General features: G+C 35.5%; 1 protein-coding gene across 2 annotated transcripts in view; it reads left to right on the top strand.

Moving 5' to 3' along the window:
• MKLN1 (muskelin 1) overlaps positions 1 to 12926 on the top strand; it is a 323612-nt gene that overhangs the window by 185591 nt on the left and 125095 nt on the right. For both annotated transcript variants that reach the window (XM_032869094.1, XM_032869086.1), the window contains one exon: positions 9834 to 9903. In XM_032869094.1, coding sequence (XP_032724985.1) covers positions 9834 to 9903 — 70 coding nt within the window. The remainder of the gene's footprint in view (positions 1 to 9833; positions 9904 to 12926) is intronic.

Below are 12926 nucleotides of genomic sequence, written 5' to 3'. Positions count from 1 at the left end.
GACCTGAGCCAAAATCAAGAGGTGGCTGCTCAACTGACTGTGCCACCCAGGTGCCCTGTTGGGAATTTTTCGATTACTGATTCAATTTCATTGCTGATAATTTGTTCATGAGGTTATACGTTTGTAGGAATTTATCTATTTCTTCTGGGTTGTCCAGTTTGTTGGCATATAATTTTCATAACGTTCTCTTATAGTCCTTTGTATTTGTCATGTGTCAGTTATTTTTCCTCTTTTATTTCTGATTTTATATGTGTCCTCTTTTTGTCTGATGAGTCTGGTTAAAGGTTTATAAATTTTGTTGACTTTTTCAAAGAACCAGCTCCTAGTTTCATTGACCTTTTTTATTGTTGTTATTTTTTCTTTTGGTTTGTTTTGTTTGTTCCTCCTCTAATCTTTTTTTTTTTTTTTTCCCTCCTCTAATCTTTATCATTTCTTTCTTCTGATTTTGGGTTTTCATTGGAAAGTCATAATAGTGCTTCCTATTTTCTAGTCGTAATATTTCTGAGCTGTTGTAATTTTGACTTATTGTTCCTTATTAAACTTCAACTATTTTTTAAATTTCTGTTAGGTTATGTTGAAATAATAGTCATGTTTATCTTTTTTGTGGTTACATTTTTCTCACATTTTTATTATCTGTTAGAGCATTATTTGTTTCGCATTTGATATTTTTCCTAAAATATATTATTGTAGGCTTTCATTTTAATTCCCAGTGTTTAAACAGGTTTGGTTTTCCGGTAGTTTTAGAAGGAAGAACTTCTATAGGCAGAAGGGATGTGGTTTTTGAGCTTTGTGAACTATTTAAAGAAATTTGGACTTTGGAGCTTTTTGCCTTTATAACTGTTTTCCAGGAGCCTGGAAACTATATATTCTTGAAGAGTCACCTTTAAATGTATTTTGCTGTTGTACTTTTGAGGTCTATGTGACTTAGATCTCTGCCCACGAAGAATCTGAGTCTTCTCTCTCTTGGGGTTGACAATTTTTATGCTTTGCTTAATTAGTTCTCTCTTCTCTGTAGTTATCATTTCAGAGTGGGTCTCTGTTCTTCTAAAAGTGAGAGAATGTTTGTGGGATAGTTCTGAAATCCTCTTATAATCTAGAATCACCATTTTTTTTTTAATGTTTTTCAGCTCCTTACAGATTTCCTGCCTTTTTTTTTTTTTGCATTTACCTCATCTTGGAGCCTGTAAGAACATTATCTGACTTTATCCAGTTCTCAGATTTCCTTGGTCAGATTATTTTCTATTGCTAGAATTTTAAACTTGTTGGTTTCTCTTTTTTTTTTTTTGAAGATTTTGCTTATTTATTTTTGAGAGAGAGAGAGAAGGGAGGGAGAGAGGGATCGCGTGCTCATGAGGTGGGTAGACCTTTAAATTAGAATAGTTAGCACTTTTTCAGAGGTTTTTTATTTTTTTTTTTTAACCACCCCAAGTAAAAGAACTCCCCTGCTCTATGTCAGTTCTTTGTTTGTTTCTTTTATAACGCTTTTTATAGTTTATAATCATCTTGTTTACAACTCTGTTTATTTTCAGGTGCTTCTTATTTGAACATTAGCATCACAATTGGGGATCCTGTCTTATCTTATATATCACTGTATTCCTAGAGCCCAGCATATGTTTGGCATATAGAACTCAGTAAATGTTTGTTGAATTAACTAACTTCAGTTTACAGCAGGCCCCCTCTCCACTATGGTTCTGTGTGAAAATGGGGAAGTATTTGGGAAGGGGTCAAAACCTCTACAGTATGTACAGGTATAAATGGTTTTTGGAGAAGCTATAGTTTTTATTGTACACTCTTTAGCTCTATAGCTGTGGATATTCAAAATTGATTTTAGTTTATTTCTATTTTTGCATTTGAATTACTTTTTTATTGAATAATTTTTTATCTCCTAAGTTTTATGCTATCTCCATTTATTGCTTATTAAAAAATAGAACTTAATGTTTTAGGCCCCAGGTACCCATTCTTATACCATTATGGTGGTACCCCAGCAGTGTTCACACATAATGGAAGCTCTGTTACAATCAGTGGGTTGTGTGTTGTTACTGACTGCTATGTAAGAAGAGGATTATACATGATACCTTGAATAAAGGATGTAAAAGGCTTTTCTTAGGATTGTAGAATGTTAGCATGGTCTCATGAGTGGTGTTTTCTAGAATTGTGCAATGCATCTGCTCTGATTAGAGCCAGAAGAAACTTGAGACTAAGGAATTTAACCTTTCCCTTTGCACTGAAGATGAAGGAATTAAAACCCCGAGAGATTATGTGACAAGCTTAACCCAACCAGTTAGTGGCCAACCTCCATAATCTTATGATTCCTAGTCAAAGTTTTAATCTTCTAGCTCCATTTTATCACGTCATTTAACAAAAGGGGGCACAGGTTTTAGTACGGTGTTTTTTTAACTACAAAAAGGAAAATATTCCAGACTTGAATTCTATTCTGTTTGACTGACCTTTTCACATCAAAATTAGAGGTAGCTTTTGAGTATCTAAAACTCTCAATTTAAATTCGACTGGACTTGCTGATAAGTATCCTGAGCATCCATTAGCAGAAAAAAAATGTTAAATGTTCCATTTTTTTTGCCCAAGTGCTGCTTTTTATATTTATTTTAAGTGTTCTTAAGAGCAATGATTTAAAAGGTATTGCCAAGTAGGCTTAGGGTTTGAGCATATTAAGATTTTTAATTTGCTTTTTTGAACTCAATGTCTGGTAAGTTATCTTCTCATGATGAATTTTAATAGATTGTTTCTGATGTTATTTGGCAGTATATATTTAGTACATTTAAAAATAGGCAAAATAGAGACATAACTTGGAAAAGCTAACATTGTATTTCATATTGCATTTGTCCATGTGTTTCACTGTAAATTTCTATAGTCCTAAGTGAAGAATTCAGTTACAGCTTTGTCTTTGTATTCTGTGTCTAAGAAACTTAATGTGGTTCATTTTTATTGTCTTTCGTTTTCATCCTGCATTGGTAGGAATGAAAATGTGTATTTTAAAATTAAAATGCACATTTTAGGAAAACTGGTCAAAATGGGAAATCATTTTAGTCCTCAACCCATCTTCCTTAACAGCTCCTCTTGACCAGTTCTCAGTTATTATTTGCATTTTGTATTTTAAATATATTTTAAAATGGCAGGTACCTTCCCTTAGTAGACTAATTTTATTATTTGAGTCGTATAGTTTATATACTGAATTGGGTCTTCTGTAACTTTTTTTCTTTGCTTATCATTTATTTTTTTGGACAATAGTTAAAATGTGAAAACTGGTCATTAAATATCTAGAAGGGTGTTGGGTCATGCATTTCTTTGGTTGGCAGAAACAGAGCCTCCTGGCAACTGGAACTTAAGCCATGTTGTTGCTACCTGGAGTCATTTCTTTTTTATGTCTGCTACGTTCTTATCTTGCTACTAACTAGGTTATTCTTTCTCTTCTCCCTCTCATTCTTACTCTGTATATCTTTTTGCTGCTTCAGTGGTTCTGTTTACCTATACTTTTTTTTTTGTCTTTTCTTACTGGCCCATTGCCATTTCCTATCATTGGTCACTAGCCAGTCTAGATTAGCTGTCTTTTAGATAGTTGTTAGGGAAAGTCACAGGTGTGAAACATCACTGTCTAGGATTGCCCCTTCAGCAGAGGCTGTAGATGGGATAGTTCCCCTTTTAGAAACCAGAGATAGAGAACTGGTATTGTGCTTGACGTGTGTACTATGAGAGGTTAATGTCTCTTGCTTAGTCCTGAGAATTAGAAGAAGGAAGACTATTATTATATCAGTAGTGGTGATGGGTTTTATAAGGTCTTTGGAAAGTACACCAGGAAAGATAGTGAAAAAGAACATGTTTTATAGAATGCATCCATAGTGCCTCTGTTATTGTAGGTGAAGGGCTTTTATTAATTAATAGTCACTGCCCTGAACTAGTTTCTCATTTGCGTTAAAGGAACATCTGGGAGGGAGAATTAGAAACAATCTACAATCAACTTAAAGCTTTGGGAGATGATTTCTTTCTTAAAAATTTTAAGAGCCAGGGGCACCTGGGTGGTTCGGTGGGTTAAGCCTCTGTCTTCAGCTCAGGTCATGATCTCAGGGTCCTGGGATCGAGCCCCGCAGTGGGCTCTCTGCTCAGCGGGGAGCCTGCTTCCCCCTCTATCTCTGCCTGCCTCTCTGCCTACTTGTGATCACTCTCTCTCTGTCAAATAAATAAATAAAATCTTAAAAAAAAATTTTAAGAACCAATAAGCTCTTACTGTTTGCTTCTGCATCTCCTTTGTCTCTAAAAAGAAAGAAAAGTTGAGCCTGACTTTGATCATCTGATCTTAATGTAGTCATTTTGCCACAAATAAGGAAAGTTTGTCACCATCTCAACTGTAATATTTTTATGATAATTATTTTTACTGTTTATATAAATAGTTTTATTACAGAAATCTGAACAATATGACAAATAGAAAATTAGTAAAATCCCTGAATAATACTTATGCTTTATCTTAGGGTTTTTTTATTATATTTGTGCTTGCTTTATATTATTTGATATGAATTGGATCATACTATACATGCTTGTAAATTGTATATAGATATATAAATAATAGGTCTTTTAAATAACAGTAGAATCATATGTGCTTCTTTGTATGTTACATTGCAGAAATGTCTCCAAGTTAGCTGACATAGACCTGAAATATTCTTTAATAGCAGTATGATGTTCCATGGTTTATATGGTCTATAATTTATTTAATCTTTTCTCTAGCACTATAAAAAATGCATTAAACAGACTTATATGTACTAGTCTTTCTATGTATTTCCTTATGTATTGATGATTTCATTTTTTAAAAAAGATATATAAATATCTTTAAAATATATTTTTATATTTTTATAAATAAAAATATTTTTATATGTTTTATATATTTTAAAAATATATTGAAAAATAAATAAAAATATTTATTCATTTGACAGACAGAGATCACAGGTAGGCAGAGAGGCAGGCAGAGAGAGAGGAAGGGAATCATGCTCCCTGCTGAGCAGAGAGCCCGACGTGGGGCTCCATCCCAGGACCCTGAGATCATGACCTGAGCCAAAGGCAGAGGCTTTAACCCACTGAGCCACCCAGGTGCCCCTGATGATTTCATTCTTATGGGATGGATTCTGACATGAGAGTGCTAAACAAAAGAATATGTACATTGAAAGTTTGTGGGGTTTTTAAAAATTTTCAGTTTTTTTTTAAAGATTTTATTTATTTATTTGACAGAGATCACAAGGAGGCAGAGAGACAGGTGGGTGGTGGGCAGGAAGCAGGCTCCCCACTGAGCAGAGAGCGATTATGACCTGAGCTGAAGGCAGAGGCTTTAACCCATTGAGCCACCCAGGCACCCCGAAAGTTTGTGGGTTTTTAGAAGTTTTTTTTTTTTTTTTTTCCTGAGAGAGAGAGAGAGAAAGAGAGCAGGGGGAGGGGCTAAGGAGAGGGAGAATGAGATCCCAAGCCGACTCCACATCAGGCATGGAGCTCATTTAGGGTTCAGTCTCACAACCCCAAGATCATGACCTGAGCCAAAACCAGGAGTTGGACACCCAACCAACTGAGCTACCCAGGCACCCTGTACATTGAAAGTCTAATAGATGCTGCACATTGACTTTCCATGTCCATCTTTTCTACCTGATTTCCTGATTGTAGGGATCTAATTTAACCAATTTGATGGGTGAAAATCTTACTCTTAATTTTTTTCCCTGAAAACAAAATACAGGGATTTAGAGAAATTTTTGTAACTGTTTACTGGCTATCTTAATGATTTCAGTAACATGCATTCTGCTTATTTTTCGTTGTATTTGTCTTATTTTCAATGTGAAACAATAGTTGTAAGCATTTTTTTCTATTTCTGGTTTTTCTCTAAGGTGTTTTACATAATTCAAAAGTTTTTTTATAATCTAATAGCTATCTTTTACATCTTCTGTATTTCTTGGCAAAACGATCTTTCCAACACTTTTGGTTGTCTGTATTAGCCCCTAAATAATTTTCCTAATATTTTTATATATGTATGTATATTTAAATTGTTAACTGGGATTAATTTCTTTTTTTTTTTTTAATTTTTAAAATTTTATTTATTTATTTGAGAGAGAGAGAGAGAGACCACAAGTAGGCAGAGAGGCAGGCAGGGTTGGGGGGGGGGGGACAGAGAGCCCAACTTGGGGCTTGATCCCAGGACCCTGAGATCATGACCTGGGCCAGAGGCAGAGGCTTAACCCACTGAGCCACCCAAGCGCCCCAGCTGGGATTAATTTCATATAAGAGTTAACTTGTTTTCTCCCAACAGATAATTCAGTTGTATAAACATCATTTAACTAATAACTCTCATTTCCCACTGAAATAAAATATCCCTTTCATCAAATAGTAAGTTCTAGTCTATACTGGGCTCAATTTCTAGGGTTTTTTTTTTTTTTTCCTCTGAGCTAGGTCTGTACCTATGCCATTCCCTACTGTTTTTCATTATAGGGACTTGAAGGGTTTATAAAAACTGATAACATGACCTTTCTCACTCTTCTTTTTTATGTTTTCTTGGCTTTTTTGGTGCATTTATTCTCCTCTACAAACTATTGTATATTGTGTACTCTTTGGGTAAAACTTGCCATACCTCAGATAGTGGGTAGGCTGGAGGTCTTTTTCTATGTTGTTGGTTCTCTATGGGTTACCAGGAGATACCTCTCAGTATCTGGATATCCTCAGCTAAGAAGGCAAGTACAGTCTCAGCTTCAGTGGTAAAGGGAACCAAGTCTACCAGATTAGCTCTTTCTAAAGCTCTTTGTGGGCGAGGGAGACTTGGCAGATTGTCCCAGAAATGTTCATGCAGTTGATACCTTTGTTTATGGGAGAGAACTGTCCATGGATCTCTTGGTTTTCCTATGGCCAAGCTTTTGTCGTGGTTCTAAAACTTCTGATTCTGGTGTCTGTCACCTGCTGAGCTCAGGAGAGGTACCTAATAGTTGACCTAGCGTTGGGACTGGAGGTTGTCAGGAATATCTTCAAGCATCCATCTATCCAAATCCCCTCAGGCTAACCTCACTTTATTTCTGGTTTGTATTTTAGTTCTCATTTGTTTGTTTAAAAAATACTTTTGTAAAGTAATCTCTCCAGTCAACATAGGGCTCAAACTCACAACCCCAAGATCAAGTTGCACGCTCCACCGACTGAGCCAGCCAGGCGCCCAGTTTCTCATTTATTTTTATTTCAATTTAATATAAGCTTTAAGTTACAGGTAATAAGTACAAGTAATATATCTTATGCTTTGATGGATCTACTCTAATTTTTTTCTTTGTAGTGCTACCTATTTGTTTATATCATTATCAAATATTTATTAAGCGTTTTGTGTGTAGCAGCATTTAGCCTTGAAGTTAGGCATATGAGGATGAATACCACCCAGTTCCTATTTTCTCAGAAACATTTTACATGGTCTTTCACTTCTTTCCTTAAAGTATTTTCACTTGGCATACATACTTCCTGGGTTTCTGTTTTCTTCATCTTTGTCCCCTTTTAGTCTCCTTTTCTCAACTTTTCTTATATAGACCTCCAAAATGATTGACACCCCCCCCCCCCAGAGCTTACTGAGACCATTGGCTTTTCTAGCTCCATTTCATTCCTTAGGTCATCCCAATCAGTGTCATGGCTTTTTAAATATTTTAGCTATGTTGTACTGGTATCCCTAAAGATACATGTATTTTTTGGTATTGGCATTTCCCCTGAATTTTAGTTTCAGATACCCAACTGTTGAATCTCCAAAAGGCTGTTTAATAAGCATGTCAAAGTTCACGAGACCACAACATATTGCAACTGTTTGCCCCCTTGACTTTGCATGTAGTGGTCCATCTGCTCACTTTTCACATTATGACTGGTTAGCTCCCTCATGTCATTTGTTAACATGAATGATTTTTGTGGTCCTACTGTATCATAGTTTAAATTTGTGAGATTTTCTTTCATGCTTTATAACATTCATGTTGAAGTGATTTTTTTAAAAATCCTAGCTTTTTAGCTTTAGCTTTTAACTATGGTATTTTCATGTAGGGTTCTCTTCATTTTGTGTTTTGTAATTTTTTTTTTTAAGATTTTATTCATTTATTTGACAGAGAGAGATCGCAAGTAGGCAGAAAGGCAGGCAGAGAGAGAGAGGAGGAAGCAGGCTCCCTGCCAAGCAGAGAGCCCTATGTGGGACTCGATCCCAGGACCCTGAGATCATGACCTGAGCCGAAGGCAGAGGCTTAACTCACTGAGCCACCCAGGCGCCCTGTAATTCATTCTTTTTATTTTTTTAAAAAGATCTCATTCATTCATTCATTCATTCATTTATTTATTTATTTAAGATTTTATTTATTTATTTGAGAGAGAGCATGAGAGGGGACAAGGTCAAAGGGAGAAGCAGACTCCCCGTGGAGCTGGGAGCCGCATGTGGGACTCGATCCCGGACTGGGATCATGACCTGAGCAGAAGGCAGTTGCTTAAGCAACTGAGCCACCCAGGCGCCCTTATTTATTTATTTGACAGAGATCACAAGTAGGCAGAGAGGCAGATAGAGAGGAAGGAAAGCAGGCTCCCTGCTGAGCAGAGAGCCCAATGCGGGGCTGTCTTTTGAATTACCTGCTCCAATCCTAGAACCAGCAATTTCCCCTAGAATTCCTGTTTTCTTAGGGGACGCTGGGTAGAAACCAAGACCTGGGTGCTGGGTGTGTTCACTGCTGCTGGGGTGTCACCACTTCTAGTCCCACTTAGTGAACAGAACTAACAAACACTATTTGCGTGTTGTTTGTGCATGCATGCACATACATATCTGTAATTATTTTCATATCTTTTTATCTGTGTCCATATTAAACTAAACATTAGTTCAAGTGATGTCTAGTCCACAGGGCTCATTCTAACCTTACTCCCTTTGCTTTTCTATAACTTTCCACGCTGAAGTGAGAAGCTTGATTGCACTATCTGCCATCTATTTATTTGTTAAACCCCAGTATACATGTGAACTGATTTAGAATTAACCAATATCTCTGTGAAAAACAACTTTACCAAATACAGTACAGTTTTTATGTGTGATTCCATTTTTCTTTAGCCTCATGGTTTCTGGTGAAAGCACCATCTTCCAAAGTTACTTATATCACTTCCTTTTTTCACCCACAGTTCTGCTTTTGATCTTGTGCTTTAAAGACTTCTTAATCTAGGAGCTCCTGGGTGACAGAGTCTGTTAAGCATCTGACTCTCGGTTTAGGCTCAGGTCATGATCTCTTAGTGTCGTGAGTTAAGCCCTGTGTCAGGTTCCATGCTCAGTGTGGAGTCTGCTAAAGTTTCACTCTCCCTCTCTCTCTGTCCCTGCTCTCACCCATGCTCTTTCTCTCAAATAAATAAATCTTTTTTTTTTAAAAAGACTTCTTAATCCAAAGATTGATTGTATGCATATACATATACATACATGATGTTGCATATAATACATATATAACATACCTATATGTAGTATATAACAGTATCATTGTGTGCAATATAATAATATATCTAATATGTATAAATGGAATTTATTTATTCTTAGGTATTTTATTTTCTTACCTTAAATTTCTAAACATACCTGTTCACTTTGGCATTTGGGTATTAAGTAGAAGTATATTTTTTCTTGCTTTTCTCCATTGTTTGAAATGCTGCCTTTATCATATTTTTTAGATCTTAGATATACTAGAATTTTTCTGTTTCTTATTCTTGTTCAGGTTCCAGACATTATATAACTTTATCATAATTTCAGCATCTGGTAGATTATTCCTCTTTTTGCGTATTCATATTCACTTATAATTTTAATTATTTGTATAATTTTCTTTTCTTTATTTCAGGAACATTTTAGTGGATAAACCAAATGACCAGTCTTCAAGGTGGTCTTCAGAGAGCAACTATCCTCCCCAGGTAAGAAGGTAGCTCCTGATACTATTTAGCATAGGCATTTAATTGACATCAGTTATGTGGAATTCATTAATAACTTATTCAGTCTTTGAAATTGTGAGATAGATTTTTATTTCCTTTTTTTTTTTTGTTTAAGTGTTGGAAGAGTTTTTATTTCGTAGTCAAATGCAGTGTGGAATTTGATGAAACATAGACTTTTTACTTCTGTCTGCTGGAACATTTCTTTCTTTATTTTTAAAGATTTTATTTATTTTAGAGAGAGAGAGGGCACTTGAGCAGAGGGAGAGAGAGAGAGAGAGAGACTCTCAAGCAGATTCTGTGCTAAACGCAAAGTGCCTAGCAGGGCTCAGTTTCACAATCCTGAGATCCTGACCTGAGATGATTTAAGAATTGGGTACTTAACTGACTGAACCACCCAGGTTCCCCTTTCTACTGGAGCTTTAAAATCTAATATGTATTTTTTCCACATTACTAATGATGCAAAATTAAGTTTCTTGATACCTTTTGAGGAAAATGTTAATGGAAAGAACTGGTTATGGTGCCATTGCTGTTTTGAGCAGTAACTGATCTGAGTGCCAGTATGAGCAGAGGTAATGACTTCTGTTGTACTTAGACTCCAGTCATTCTGTAAATGTTTAAGGAAATGTTAGTAAGTTGAACTTTGACTCAGTAACTCAATGACTGCCTTTTAGGGAAAATAAACTTGATATAGTTTGTTATTTTACTAAAGTATATTTGGGTGATGTCAAGACCATGAACTAAACAACTTTCCTTGACAAGTGGTATCTGAGGTCATTTCAATTTAAAAATAGTCATTCTTTCAGTTATATACTTTAAGCGTTGAAACTTACTATGTCCATCTCCTTGAGGAAATGAGTGCTCTGATAGGTAAAGCAGATGGGTAAGCGGGGCGCCTGGGTGGCTCAGTGGGTTAAAGCCGCTGCCTTCGGCTCAGGTCATGATCTCAGGGTCCTGGGATCGAGCCCAGCATCGGGCTCTCTGCTCAGCAGGGAGTCTGCTTCCCTCTCTCTGCCTGCCTCTCTGCCTGCTTGTGATCTCTCTCTCTCTGTCAAATAAATAAAATCTTAAAAAAAAAAAAAGCAGATGGATAAGTAAAACCTACTTTTTTATTCTAGTGTAATTTTTGGAAGCCTAACCTCTATACTTATTTTTCCTTTTACATATATAAATGCATATATAAATATGTATATATGCATACCTTTTTTGGATCACGTGGTATTTAAATGTTCTATTGCAGGGGCACCTGGGTGGCTCAGTAGGTTAAGTGTCTGACTCTTGGTTTTGATTCAGGTCATGATCTCAGTCAGGATCTTGAGATAAAGCCCTGAGTCGGGCTCTGTGCTCAGCAGGGAGTCTGCCTCTCTCTCTCTCTTCCCCTCTGCTCCTCCCACAGCACATATGCGTGTGTACACATGCTTGCTCACTCTCTCTCAAATAAATAAATAAAATCTTTAAACAAGTAAATGTTCTAGTGTAAAGTATACATCCAAAGAATATATATTCATACTTTTTATGTATGTATAAGGAATAATATCTATTTATTCATTAACTTTAGAAATATAAAACATCCATGACCTTTTGAAACCTCTTGTGAGCTCCATCTTATATTTGTCCTCTCACTCCTCCCCAGTAACTATAAGTTCATGCTTTGTTAAGCATTTTCTTACTGTATTATAACTGTATTATATATGTATGTTTATACATGTGTTGTGATTTAGGTTTTATTTAAGATTTAAGCTTTGACTTTATATAAACCTAAATTGAATCACTCATTATACATCTTGATGTGCTTTTTTTTTTTTGCTTTACATATAATTGTACTTTCTTAGTTTTCACTACTGTATAGTATTCCAGTGTATTAGCATGCCAAAATGTGTTTATCCATTTTGCAGTTGATAGGCTTTTCAGTTTTTTATCGTTTTTTTGCCATTATGACTAGGCTGCTATGAACAGTTCTGTATGTTGTTGTCTCCTGGTACACATGTACAAGATTTTCTTTAGGATATATGCCTTAGAGCACAGTTGTTGGGTCATAAAGTATATGTATGTTCAGATAATGTAAAACTGTTTACAAAATGGCTATATGATTTACTCTCACTGACAGCTTATGAAAGTTATTGTGCATTGCATTCTCCCCTTCACTTCTATGGCTCATTTTTAGGTTTTGCCAGTCTGTTAGATCTTTTATTATAACTCACTATGCTTTTTATTTGCATCTTCCTGTTTATATTCAAGCCTTTTTGCATATGATGGTGGGCTTACATTGTGTATGTTGTTGATGCATGACCCCCACCCACTGCACCCTGAGGTTGAATGCATTGTGTTTTTAATCATGCTTTTCTTATTCACATTTTCATTTTACTTAAATAGAGCCCTCAAATTTGGTGTGTGTTTTTACTCAGTTGTTTTTATGTTTTACCAATGAATTATATATAGCGTTTTTATTATTAGTGAAACTGTGGTAACCTCTTTACTGTGAAGTTATCTTTATTTATTGTGGAACAGTATTTTGAAGCAGTAGTATTTAAGGTGTTTTTACTTATTTATTTGTTTATTCATTCAAAACTTACTTAGTAAGCACCCATGAGGTACCAAACTTTGTAGCAGTGAACTATTGTCTTTCCTCTTAATGAGCCAAGAAATACCTTAAATCAATTAATATTCAGTGTGGTGAGTGCAAGAGTAGAAGTTACTTAAAGTTTTTATGATTTAAAAGAGACTAAGTTTCATGGAATTAGGTAACATGAATCTGTTTTTCTTCACTGTAATTATAAGTCACATATAACTAGAGTTCTGTGTAGCCAGTTTCAAAGAACAACAGTGTTGCTAGAAAAATATAACTGAAAGTAATTTCAGTTTTTACTTAGTTTTGTTAGAAACTGCATATGAGATGGAATGGGTATAGTTTTAATATGTAGATAAGTAGCAAGTACTCTTGTTCTTCTAGTGAATGTGAGCTAGGTCTATAATACTAATTCCAGCCCTCCTTCTTTCTTTTTTTCCGA

Source organism: Lontra canadensis, unplaced genomic scaffold, assembly GCF_010015895.1.
Source record: "Lontra canadensis isolate GAN:19392208 unplaced genomic scaffold, GSC_riverotter_1.0 scaffold2, whole genome shotgun sequence".
Lineage (NCBI taxonomy): Eukaryota > Metazoa > Chordata > Mammalia > Carnivora > Mustelidae > Lontra > Lontra canadensis.
The sequence above is the reverse complement of the archived record's forward strand: the minus strand, read 5'-3'. Positions and strand labels throughout refer to the sequence as shown.